General features: G+C 36.0%; 1 protein-coding gene across 1 annotated transcript; it reads left to right on the forward strand.

Moving 5' to 3' along the window:
- The first annotated feature begins 10,174 nt into the window (after window positions 1-10,174).
- LOC121883016 (small integral membrane protein 26-like) lies at window positions 10,175-12,316 on the forward strand. The gene is made up of 2 exons (XM_042391519.1): window positions 10,175-10,452; window positions 11,824-12,316. Exons 1-2 carry the CDS (start codon window positions 10,329-10,331, stop codon window positions 11,997-11,999), a joined length of 300 nt encoding a protein of 99 aa, XP_042247453.1. The 5' UTR covers window positions 10,175-10,328; the 3' UTR covers window positions 12,000-12,316.
- The last annotated feature ends 246 nt before the right edge of the window (window positions 12,317-12,562 follow it).

Below are 12,562 nucleotides of genomic sequence, written 5' to 3' on the forward strand. Positions count from 1 at the left end.
ACATGTGTGTACTATCACTAGGTGTAAAGGTGACTGATAGCACAATTTATTCTGTGATGTCAGTCCAGTTGTCGTTATCAATGACCAGTGACCACTGTAAAGGAAAATGCGTTCATTGAGTACAAATAAATAATCTTGTCTATATTGATGTTCTTATTTTCTACCATGCGATTTTAAAGATTCTGGTAGGCTATAAATACTTTTCATTGGAGCTACTTTATACCGAAGACAAAGTCCTAATAAACAACAATAAAACTGTGTTCTGGGAATTATTCCATTCCCCAACATTGTATAAGGTGACAGTAGAAATCTCACAGACAGATACTTCAAATAAAACCGTAACTATCTGTACAGCCAGATATCAAAAGAGGGAAGTAAGAAATATGTTTGGAAGTTCTTTGGAATTTTAGTGAAGAGACCTTTAAATGCTGTCATTCAGCCAATTCCATATATTGTCGTCATTGAGAATATGCAGCATCTCACAGCTTTTTTTTAAAAAAACAAAAAAACGTGTGTTGTTTGAATTAAAATACTATGTTTACTAAAATACATGCGTTTCACTGCAGCCGCATTTACAGACCAAGCCTCACCTCTGCTATACTCTCCAGCACCTCCCACACAACTGACAGTCTTGATTGTAGTTAGATTGTCCATCCACTGCTAGCTGTTACAAAAAAAACAGAATATGCACTGTTTTTAGATCAGTGTTCCCGCTCAAGGAATTCATGAGAAAAGGTCTATTATATTGTGTGAAATATGAAAGACTAAAACTCTGTGAAAAAGCAGATTTTCATTACATTGAACTGGAATGTTATTATACCCAAAGGCAGTATTTTCACACAGTCCTTTTGAACCGGTCATATTTTTGCGTGGTCATATTTCTTCCCTTTTGTAGTCATGTCTCCCGTGGAAAAGGCTCTTTAGAATCCAACATGCCATTGATATAAAGGGTTCACCTGAAGCTATAAAGAAAGGGTGTAGCTCTTTGTCCACTTAATAAATGTGTCTGTCCTTTCAACACAAAGGGACATTTTTGTTATAAGGTAATTATACGGTAAGTCACTGTAGAGACTCTGCTGAAACAGGTCTGAGGTTTCAGTCACACCTGGAAGAAATTACATAAAATCTTTGTCAGCAGTCATCCAGATAGACTGAAAACATAACATTTCAGCAGGCAGTGGCATGTGATATCCACCATCTGAAAATGTGAGGTCTAGAAAAAAAAAGTAAAATTGCTAATTATTTCTTCATATTGCAGGGATTCAGGTCAATCGGGTAATGGTTTTCAAAAATCATATCAAGGTTTCGGGACACTTTTTACACATAGGTTATTTGTTTTTTTCATTTTAAAGCTATGATGTATAAAAAGTTTATGTGGTTATAGCATTTTCAAATAATTCTGATTATATATGCTTTTCTTTGTAGAAAAATGAGACAACTCTGGTGCAGTTTATGTGTTGCTTTCAACCCATGTATCTCAATGTCCCTGCAGTGGATATGTGGGTGATTGATTGAGGTAGTGGCGTGCATCAATGTCCGCTACAGTGTCTTTTTCATACAACCACTGGAGGGTGCCAGAGGCCAGAGACAACTTTTCAAATTCTACACATGGTGGCTTTAAATAATCAGATTGTTGTTTTTCTGCTAAAACTAAAGACCTCAATGGTCAAAAAGAAGATAGAAAACAGCAGAGAGGATTCAGTCTGTAGCCACAGATTGTGGTATTCATACTAAAACAACATGCCTGTTGGAGTGTAACCACAAAAACACACTCCTCATGCAAGATTTGTGACTGTTACACTCACACAGGTAACTCTCTCCAACATCTACAGTAATGTGTCAATTACACACTGTCACACACTGGCAAGATTAAATACACAAACTTGGAATTCAAAGATATTTTATGACCCCTCGAGTATAAGCAACCTTCTCATAACCCTGACAATCAGAAATATGTCTTCATAAAGCTAAAATACAGGCTTTTTGATAGATTGTGGAAAGTTGACTTGTTTGCAATACAAGTTTGTTTATTGAAAGCAACAATTTGCTGGAGGGTCTTTTTGGAAACATTAGCCTGATCTAACAGGGGGAGCCTGTGCAATGTCACCCACATACTGCACATCCCCAACACCCCCAAACCAGCTATACAGCCTGCACCTCCATGAAGGTACAGGCATGAAAAACTGAAATATCTAATACATGTAAATAGAATTATGTTAAATGACTGGACACAATTTTGTACTTACATTTCAGACATCTATTTGGCCGATCTGAAAAAACACTTCAGTTTCTAAATCACTTACGTAACTGACAGTTATAAAACATCAAAACTTGACTGAGCAGACAGTAGATGTTAGCTGTAGATTAAGACATTAATGGAGTATAAATACTGAGCAATTTGTTTGTGAGAGACAAATTAAATGCCACGCTCTCAACTTCTTTGTGTCTTGAGCACATTTTTTTCAGTCTGTGGGGTCATAATTGACTATTAACATCATCATTAGTATAATGCAGTTGTTTTGCCCTCAGAAGTGATGGAAATATTAACACTAAGTTACAATGTCATAAGCCAATTTCTAACAAAACCTCAGTTATAGACTTTGCTTTGCTCCAAGGTTTGCATTGTCAAGTGCAGATATTAGACCGTGAACAACTAACACTATACATGTAGCAGACTATGGAAAGGAGCAATAAATACCACCGATAAACACTATAATTATTGGAATTACAGCTATTACACCTAAACTATGATTATATATTAAATCACTGTGTTTAAGTGGGAGTCAGTTTTTGAGTCTGTATATAATATAATGCATAACTGCTTTATATATATTACTTTTTTTGTATATTCAGAAAAGGTTTCCATCCTTAAAAACTGTGAAGAGTTTTGCTTACCTTTTAGATGATTTGTACAAAAATAATCCCTCCACCCCTTATGCCCCCAACAGAAAAAGGCTTCAACTTATTCAGGTTATCCTATTCACCACATTGCTGTGCATTAAGTCCATGTGCTGCAGGAAAATGCTATGCAGTGCCATAGACTTGCATGTGCCTGGAGCGCTTATGTATAAGCTTTGTCTGACTCATAGCTTCAGCCAACAAGTTCCAACAAAGTGGAAGGGGCCGTTACTTCAGCCCTTGACAGGCACACTGTTAAGACAGAACAGGAAAAATAGCCCTGGGCTCTGTGAATAAAAGAGTAAAACACAAGTATAAAGATAAATGTGGTTTAACAATGTGTGGCACTACTGTTTTGCTAATTTTTTCTTTTCGTCTCTTTGATAACATGATTGTTTAAGGTGTGAAGACAACAAATTATTGAACATGTCTGTGAGCAATATGACCTTGAACCTTAACAACCTGAAAAAATCTTTGAAAAGGGAAAACATTTCCTTGAGGCATGGAAAGTGAAACGCCCCGTTTTCTTCTATCTGTTTTTAGAAAATGTGGCAGTGCTTTCATTTGTGAGGATCATGGTTCCACATCAGATTCCACACAGTACTGTATATTCAAATATCTCTTTGTTTTTTGTAATTGGTATCAGACTTGGGCAGACTACAGTACAAATTATATACAAATATTAATTATAATTATGAATTATATTCAAAGGTACTATGTAAAAAACCAAAGTTGTTATGTTGGGATTTGCTGATTTGTTTACATGCTTTTAGCCTCACAGTGGCAGTGAGGCCTGACTCGTACACTGAGCTTGGCACCACACTACCACCTGAACCATGACTGCACTTTTATTTACTCTCAGTGGAGCTGAGAAATGCATTCATTACAACGTCACAGGTACATGCCCCCACGGGCTGAATTAAAACAAATATATTGCAGTTCATCCTCTTGTATTCTGCTTTTTTGTATATACTATAGATTAATAGACTTAAACAGAGAATTTTATTATTGAGTAGAAGCTGGAGGTGGTTTATATGTTATGAGAAGGGAAAACACTGAACAACAACAACTAACCAGTGACAAAAGTAACAACTTTAAGCTGTGTCAATTGATTTTTGGTCACTTGGGGGAAGAGGAACAAGTTGAAAACATGGCATTGGCATACAGTATTAGCACCTCATAGGTAAGATGCTATGCCAAATGTACAGCATCAGCAAATAATAGCATGGCATTGTCATATTATTACTTCATAAAATTGTTATGTTGATTGTGTTAGCAAACAATAGCCTATTTACACATCCAGCAACCATGGAGCAGCATTAGCATTAATTTAGAGTTGTGTGTTTTTCTGTCCTTTAGTGCAAAAACAGCTGTTTGCAGCAGCTGGAAATGAGATTGGTGAGACTAGAGTTTGTGGGCTGGAAAATCAAAACTATGTGCAAAAAGTGCTCCAAATTAAACAACAAAATACATTGTTGGTCCGTACACTCTAGAACAGCACACGGAAGTGTTTTCTCATCTGACGCCCCTATTGGCAGTAATCAGCAGGATGACATCATACGTGTGGGCCTTCCAAAACTGTGACAAATCCCTGTTGACAAATAAATAAGATTTACGATGTGACAACACTATGGTTAACATCTGAGTAGGTTTAGGTAAATAAACTACTTGGTTAGGGGTTAGGGAAACAAATTGGTTTGGGTTAAAGTGACTTATTCCTTAAGGTTAGGAGACCTTTGTCTACATGGTTACAATACATGATTTTTAAAAAACGTGTAATTGACACCTTTCACATAGTCATTTGATCCATTGTTAATCTAAGAATAATGATCAGTGCAGCTTTAAACTGATACAGCTAGATTCATTTTGGGGTTAACACTTCATGTATGTTGGTTTACATTCTGGATTCTGGAGGAGGATTATTGAGCAACCCTCACTGAAAATCATAAAAATCTGTCATTATTAAACTCATGGCAGGATTTCGTTTTATGCTTAACTTGTTTGGATGTGATCATACTCCAGAACCCAAAGGTCAGATACAAGACTAACATATTCAGTGTAACCACCATGAAACTACATAAAAGTTAACATGGAGTAACCTTTAGAGACAAAGTTAAAAGAAATGATGTATGATGGATGTGTGATCATTTGGTGCAATTATATCTGCTTGAACAAGTCAGAAACCATCTTGGATGAAACTTGTGAGGAACAAATTCTTTAGTGACACAGATGCTTCTAATATGACACGCTCAAAATGTCCATTCACAAGTCCACCACAATGTTTTTTCTTTTCTCTCTTAAAATGTGGGATTTCCTGCTCATTCACCTGACCTACAACTTCAAACTAGCAAGGGAGGGGCTTTGTTTTGATTTTGGCCAGGCTAAAATAAGATAAGATGCCGCTTCAAGATAAGATAAGATATATTTCAATGTCCCTGGAGGGAAATTTTTTTCTGGATTCTGTCTTGCAATTCCACAGAAGATAAAATCATACATACTGCATAGTAAAATGAAAAAAACAGCCTCAAGTATTTATGAGTCTTCAAAGGTGCAGTTCAGGGAGAGATGAATGACTGGCATTTAAAATTGTTCACCCAACGGCTAAATGCTATTAATCAGGTATATGTTTCAGTAGCTGCAAGTATGGGTCTTGATCTACATGCTTCAGGGCCTCCAGGAGTTTGAGATAAAAAAATGATAATAGTTTCACATAAACCAAAGCTGCATGCATATGTAGATACCTATAAATATTTTGGACATACAACAGGGTAGTTAATGGGTAATAGAATACAATATGAGGGAATGTTTTGGTGATTCATTCAAAGTCAAAACAGCAGCCATTTTAAAAGCTGAAGGTTTTTGTGATACAAGGACTATTTTTTAATATAAAAGATAAAAGATAAAATACATTTGACACCATTTAACACTGACTAGTTCATCAAAATGCTAAAGTTGTAATGAAAATAGTAGTGAAAGTGCACAAGCCCCCACATATTTTTTCTATGAATCATTTCTTCAGATACAGCCACAGGTGTTTCATAGCCTCTGTGCACCTGAAACTTTTTTTTGTATGACACATTTTCAAAAAGGGTTGTGTGTGACTCATCCTTTGCAGTGCTATAAATTTTCCCCTCAAGTAATTGTGGTTTGTTATATTCCTCATAGGTCACACAGATGTCTCAGAAATCACCTGTTTTAATAGGATAAGTCTGGTAATATTGTCAACAAATCCCATGAAAAAACCAAAACCAACATGGGCCCTGTTGTTTATTTTGAGTGGATCACACATACGCCATCTGGTTGCAGAAAATACTCAAGTAGTGTATTAATCCACAACAGAAAACAGTCTCTTACAAATTCACTAATTACAGCAGCTTCAGTAATGTTTGCTAAAAACTACAGTGCCCAGCCCAGCTGTTTTAGGAAAATCCTAAGCCTTCAAATATACGTATATTCTTAATTTAAATATATATTTGACTGTTTTTCAAGATGTCCGTCTTCAGTAGGAGCAAATGAGTGAAAAAAGTATTGAGAGATGGACTGACATATTGTTGGTTTTATTCTTTTTATGCAATTTGTTGTCAGTAAGAAAAATATAGAATATCGCCAGCTTTTTCTAACCATGTCCAAGTCAAGTTTCAAGTGCATAAGATTCATAATTTAATATTCAAGATATGAGGTAGGCCTGTCTGTAGCTATATTAGAGCTCGTCCTCCTAAGAAAAACGACACAATAGATGGTAATGTCAGTTGCCAAAAATGACCTATAGTTATGTTTGACATCTATACACAGACACAGGTTGGGTGGCTTGTTAGATCCTAATTTGCAAAATGGGGACTTAGTGCTGCAGGAGATGCTGTTCGCTTCCCATTTCCAACCGTGAGTGTTATGTCTCCAACCACAAATTTGGACAGTTTTTTAAAAAACTGTAATGACAATTGTGGTTTTTATGGTTGTCATGACAACAAAGGTTAACTTTAAAGAAGTAGTATAGTAGTAACCATACCTTAACATCATACAATATTATTTTTAACAGTGGTGTGTAATGGTTTTGAAAAGTACAAACAAATGATGTTGTCCTGCCAATTACTGCTGATAGAAGCGCTCTGAACAAATTCACTATGCCCAACATGCAAAAGATTTTAGGGGAATCTACAAAAATATTACATTTTTCCCATGTTATCTTACTCGACTGTACTTTTATACTTGTTTAAAGATTTTTTTATTAATGAAAAACTGTTGTATGTCCCAAAGTTTCCTTTATGATGTTCTTATATATTTATATTTCATTTTTTGTCCTGAAAAGACTGAACCGTAATGGCAATGAATCAAAAAAATATGGCAACTGCACTTCAAGTCCCCAAAGCCAGAAAAAAAAATACTGTGACCTCTGTGACCGTGGTGTCCTCAATTGTTGCTACGTCTCAATTAATCATTTCAGTGATTGAAGTCTGACTGAAGACCAAGTCTCAAGTCTACAGCTGCTCTTTTCTGTGTAAATAAATCAAATCTGTTGTTTGTGTTAATTAAATGGTTTGTGAGGACGGTCTCCTGTTTTCACATGATGATAACATACCTGTATATCTTAGCTAGCATGGAGGGAGGAGAAAGATTGCATACAATTTTCAGTATAGAGTTGCCACAAGGCATGTCAGATGACAGCTCTGACCTTTATTCTACGTATCATTAGCAGTAGGATAATAAATCAGGGAAATACATGTGGTGTTATTCATTTTCTAATACTTGAACAGTCATTGGCAAGAGCTCCAGTAAGAACAAGGACATCTCCTCAGCTCCTTTCCTCTTTACAAAGATCTTACCCCCCCATTCTTTAAATCTGTAGATTTTATTTAGTTGTATTTAACAGAACATTTAACATGCACTCATCAAACAAACATAACTGATCATATGAGATATAACTGTTGAGATTAGAAAAATAAAATGAATGTAATTTATTAAAAATAAACATAATTATTGCATTCACACATTTCTTGTTTTTAAAGGGGACCTATTATGCTTTTCCTTATTTTCAGTTTTATATATATAATGTCACAATGTTGGATGTTCACATGGCTGAAGTGTCAAATAATGAGGAAAATGTATGCAGAAGTAATCCCCGTGACCAAAAAGTACCGGCTTCAGACTGCTCTAAATGCTCAGTTTCCATTGTTTTTTCCACTTTCAGCACTAGCTGACATCACCTCATGACGGATTTCTTTATATGGGCATCTGCTCCATGCACAGAATGCAAGCTCACTGCTCCGCTCCACTAACATTACAAAGCCATTACACAGTAGGGCAAAGTAAAATAAGTTGTTTTCCTGTTGGTGGTGTGCTGGTTGTCTGCAGCTCTTCATCAAACGTCATCATCACATTGGCTGTTTGTGCTTGTACTATTCCTCCCTGCATTACTTCTAACTGTTCCGATCAATAAATAGCTCCAAATATCTCCATATGTTGTTGTGTCAACCAGTTTTTAGTGCTGCTAATGAAGCGCTGCTAATTCAGTGAGGAACATGTTTCAGTCCTTCACAATAAAAGTCTTCTGTTATTTAGTCATTTAAAAAGCTTTTAATTTGAAGCAGTAAAGCAGAAAATGTTGGGTTTGCGTCAGCAGTAACTTAACATGACTTGGCTGCATAAAGGGCCAGTATAAGATAAATAAGGAGTTTTTTGAACTGTGAATCATGCCAATCTACTCAAGTGGAGTCTCAGAATAAAAATATAGAGCTGGAAATGAGCATAATAGGTCCCCTTTAACATGTGTAATTGTGGTGCCATATTCAAATATTTTAGCTACTTTAGCTGAATTATGCTAATGCGTAATCAAGTAAGTCATGAAACTTACCGTAATATTGCAACAATAGTCCAAATCAGTGTGAATCCCGGAGCAGTACGTGAGCCAACTGTCAATCACAGCTGTCAATCAATACCCACACAGCTTCACCAATTTTCAAGTTTATTCCTATGGTTCTAATGTGGGTAGTAGCTATACATGAATGACATTAAACATTCCTCTCTCTTCCGTGTAATAAAATCTCTTCATCCACCTGCAAAATATCGAAGATACAAACTACTTTTCCTTATTTTTCAGTGGTACCTTCAAGGACTGTCAAAAAGGGGTCTCCCAAAACACTCCACTCGCCAAGTTGTTTTCTCGCTAGCAATAGAGAAAAGCAAATGCTAAAATGTCAGTATATTCGAGGGAAAAGTAGTTTCATGATATAATATTGGATCAGAAATGCAACACTACTGTTATGATATCATGCTGTGGAATCAAACACAACGGAGTGTGGAGGAGGAAGCATAGACTGTAAAAAAATATGGACGTACTCTCTTTGACCTCACCCATTGATTTGTTGACTGCCCCCCGTGCTCCAGTTACCACTGGCACCACTGTTGCCTTTACTCCCAACATTACATCCCAACTTTGGCACTAAAAAGACTGTAACATTGAAAGATATCTACTTGATTGGACTCATTTGGATGACTAAAGCTTCATATTATCTTCAGATAAACTTTTAAATGGAATTTAGCACAGAAGGACTGTGGATTTTGTCCCCCATTATTTACATTGTAAGTGCATTATGAAGGAATCTTCTAATGGTCAGTATGAACAGGAGGAATGATTACAGCAAGAAAAACCTGTTTCAATGTTCATTTGGGCTCCTGACTGTTGTTTTAAGACAGATTTGAAAAATTGTGAACCCGTCCTTTAAAGCACTTTACAAATATACATATAGTGTCTTGTTTGTACCAACACTGATATAATACATCTATGCCTAAAGCTTCACGGGGAGTCACAAGACCCTCTTGATTTTAAGGTGTGGAAGAAAACTTTTCTTAAATATATGTTGCAGAATTTAATTAATTTCTGTGAAGAAAACAACAGAAAGTAATTGTTATTTTAAAAAAAAAAAAAAAAAACTATATTAGGTATGTATGACAGTTAATAATGATGATGATGATGATGATGATGATGATGATGATGATAAAATATAAAGATCATCTGTAATGTATTGCAATATTCAAATATTTCAGCCAAACTGCGAGTTTTACACAACCTTACTGCAGGTGTTAAGTTCACTCATTGTAAAGTTATGAAATGTTCTGCACTGTTATTGTTATACATTCAATATAATATGAAACATCGATAAATATGTCAGTTCATCAGGGGTCTTCAGTTTACTCATTGGTAAATCTGTAGGGGCCTCAGTCCATGGAGATGTGGCATTGATGTGGCCACCCTCCCTCTTAATAACTGGTCCACACCACACCGGAGGTGTTTTTAATGCACTTCCGGGTTGGCTGTCATGGCTGCACCCTGATCGCTGTAGTTGAGGATATCCCGACACATTTCTATCAAGAGACAAACAAAACAAACCAACCAACAAACAAAGGCGTTTGTCAGAGCAGAGCAGACTACAGCCATGGCGTTCAAAGATCTGGCGAAGTGGAACACAAGAGTGTCTGCAGTCTACGCTGTCGGCATCTGGACCATGATCGGCTCATATGCGTACTACAGTTACACAGGTCGTTATGAGGACAAGTCAGGTGAGTGACAACACACACACACACACACACACATACACACACACACACACACACACACACACACACACACACACACACACACACACACACACACACGTTTATTCTGTTTATTATTATTACTCTATAATAGACAGCTGTTTTAGTGACATTGTGTATCCTGCTGTCTCATGTATTTGTTAGCAGTTATTATATATTCCAGTTCATGTTAAATTAGCATTAGTAAACTAGCCTTCAGCTGAATCTGTTACCCCACATCACTGCTCCCATCATCCATCACTGTTATCAATAAACACTGATAGTGTTGTGTGCTTAGAGGCACTTGTATTTCCGTTTGCTGCTACTTTATACTTCCACTTTACTTCACACTGTCAGCGGGAATAAAGTATCTTTTACACCACTATATTTTGTGACAGTTACTTTGTTTTGAGAGATTAAGATAAACAATAATGCATTGTATTAAAGTACATCAAATTACTGAACAATATCCCTCTTCTGTGGCTCTTCCATAGGTTTCTAACATTTTTTCCCTGTTAAAGTTTTTTTTTTTAAGGGGAGTTTTTCATTACTCCAATCAAGGGTCTAAGGACAGAGGATGTTGTATTGCTGTACAGACTGTAAAGCCCTCTGGCGTAAATTTGTAAATTATGATATATAATATATATATTATATTTGTGAAATCCTGCTTACATGTTAAGGTATCAGTAGTAGTAATCCAATAATATGTTAGCTTATAATATAACACTAACAAGTGTATGAGTACTTATTTTGGTTACCATAATAAAATAGACAACATTAAAGTAATTTTATAAAAGTACCTTTTTGGGTGCAGGACTTTTAATGGAGTATTTTTACATTATGGTATTTCAATTTAAGTAAATCTGAATGCTTACTCTGGTTGTGTTGAAGTCTGTGTCCCTATTGATTTATGTTTTTCCTTGTCTTAACCTGAAACTGAACATAACCTTAACCTAACCCCAACTACAGAAGGTAGTTCTGAAGCTTTGAAGACACACTCTTCAAAGTTGAAACAGACTCAAGAAAAAAAAGTATTTTTGACTACACTATATTATTTTGAGAACGAAGCAACAGATCCAATTCCAAATTGAGTATCTGAAGATTTGTGAAGGTTAAACTTGTCAAATGAAATGATAAGTTAATCAGAAGTAGATGATGACCATACATTTAAAGGTTTGCTGTGTTTTTTATACTAAATGGAAAAAGTCAATACAAAACAACAAATCCCTCTTTAATAAAAACTAATCCTGTCACATTCATTTAGACTTTGCTCTATTCTCTTAACCCAGTGTACGTAGGTATGATAACAGTAGTATCTGATGCAAAATCACTCTTTTCTTTCCCTCTCCAACTCAGAGAAAAAAGAGGAAGTGGTGCAAGAACCGGAGGATCCAAATCAAGTCGTCCACCAGACTGCTCACACCAAAACTGTCATCATTTACAAGAAAGACTTTGTCCCGTACACTACAAGGATCCAGAATTTCATCAAATCCTTCAGCAGTGGACCTGAAACTGGAGGCAGTGAAAAATAGCTGCATCAGTGCAAAAGGAGGATGGACACTGTGGACTTGTATAGAGCAAATATTTATGATGCACTATGAATTTATGTGTGTGTGTGAGGACGTTGTCATGACTTGTAAAGGAAATTCCAGTGTGGTATCCACCTGTGCGGTTCTGAGGGGGCCGTCACTTGTGTTTGGATGCTAATGGACTGTCACAGGCCAATTTTTATTATTAATAAACTGTAAACAATATCCAGAAGTATTCCCGTCATCCACAGTATTGTTGACTGTATGAAGTTGCCAAATCCACACAAAATGCTGAAATAAACCCATTTGAACATACTGTATTTATGGTCAGATTCCATTTACATTTACGGCCATAGCATACATTTAAAGGGCCTGTACGTTGAATTTATCTCTTCATTATGTTGAAAGCATTATTAAGAAAATTACATTTCATTTCACACGAGGTAGGATGTAATACAGGGTTGTTGAATTATATTTTTTGTTTTACTAGTAAGCCAGTGCAAGCAGTATTCATCTATGAAACCCCACCGTAGCGGCGTTATATTGTAATATCATTGTATTTTATA

The sequence above is a fragment of the Thunnus maccoyii genome, chromosome 2 (genome assembly GCF_910596095.1).
Source record: "Thunnus maccoyii chromosome 2, fThuMac1.1, whole genome shotgun sequence".
NCBI classification, from domain to species: Eukaryota; Metazoa; Chordata; class Actinopteri; order Scombriformes; family Scombridae; genus Thunnus; species Thunnus maccoyii.

What these genes read in the sequence shown, in the direction of transcription:
- LOC121883016 (XM_042391519.1), top strand. Translation starts at nt 10,329, where the DNA reads ATGGCGTTCAAAGATCTGGCGAAGTGGAACACAAGAGTGTCTGCAGTC. An exon ending in TCGTTATGAGGACAAGTCAG is followed by an intron (nt 10,453 to 11,823) that starts GTGAGTGACAAC and finishes TCTCCAACTCAG; the next exon opens with AGAAAAAAGAGGAAGTGGTG.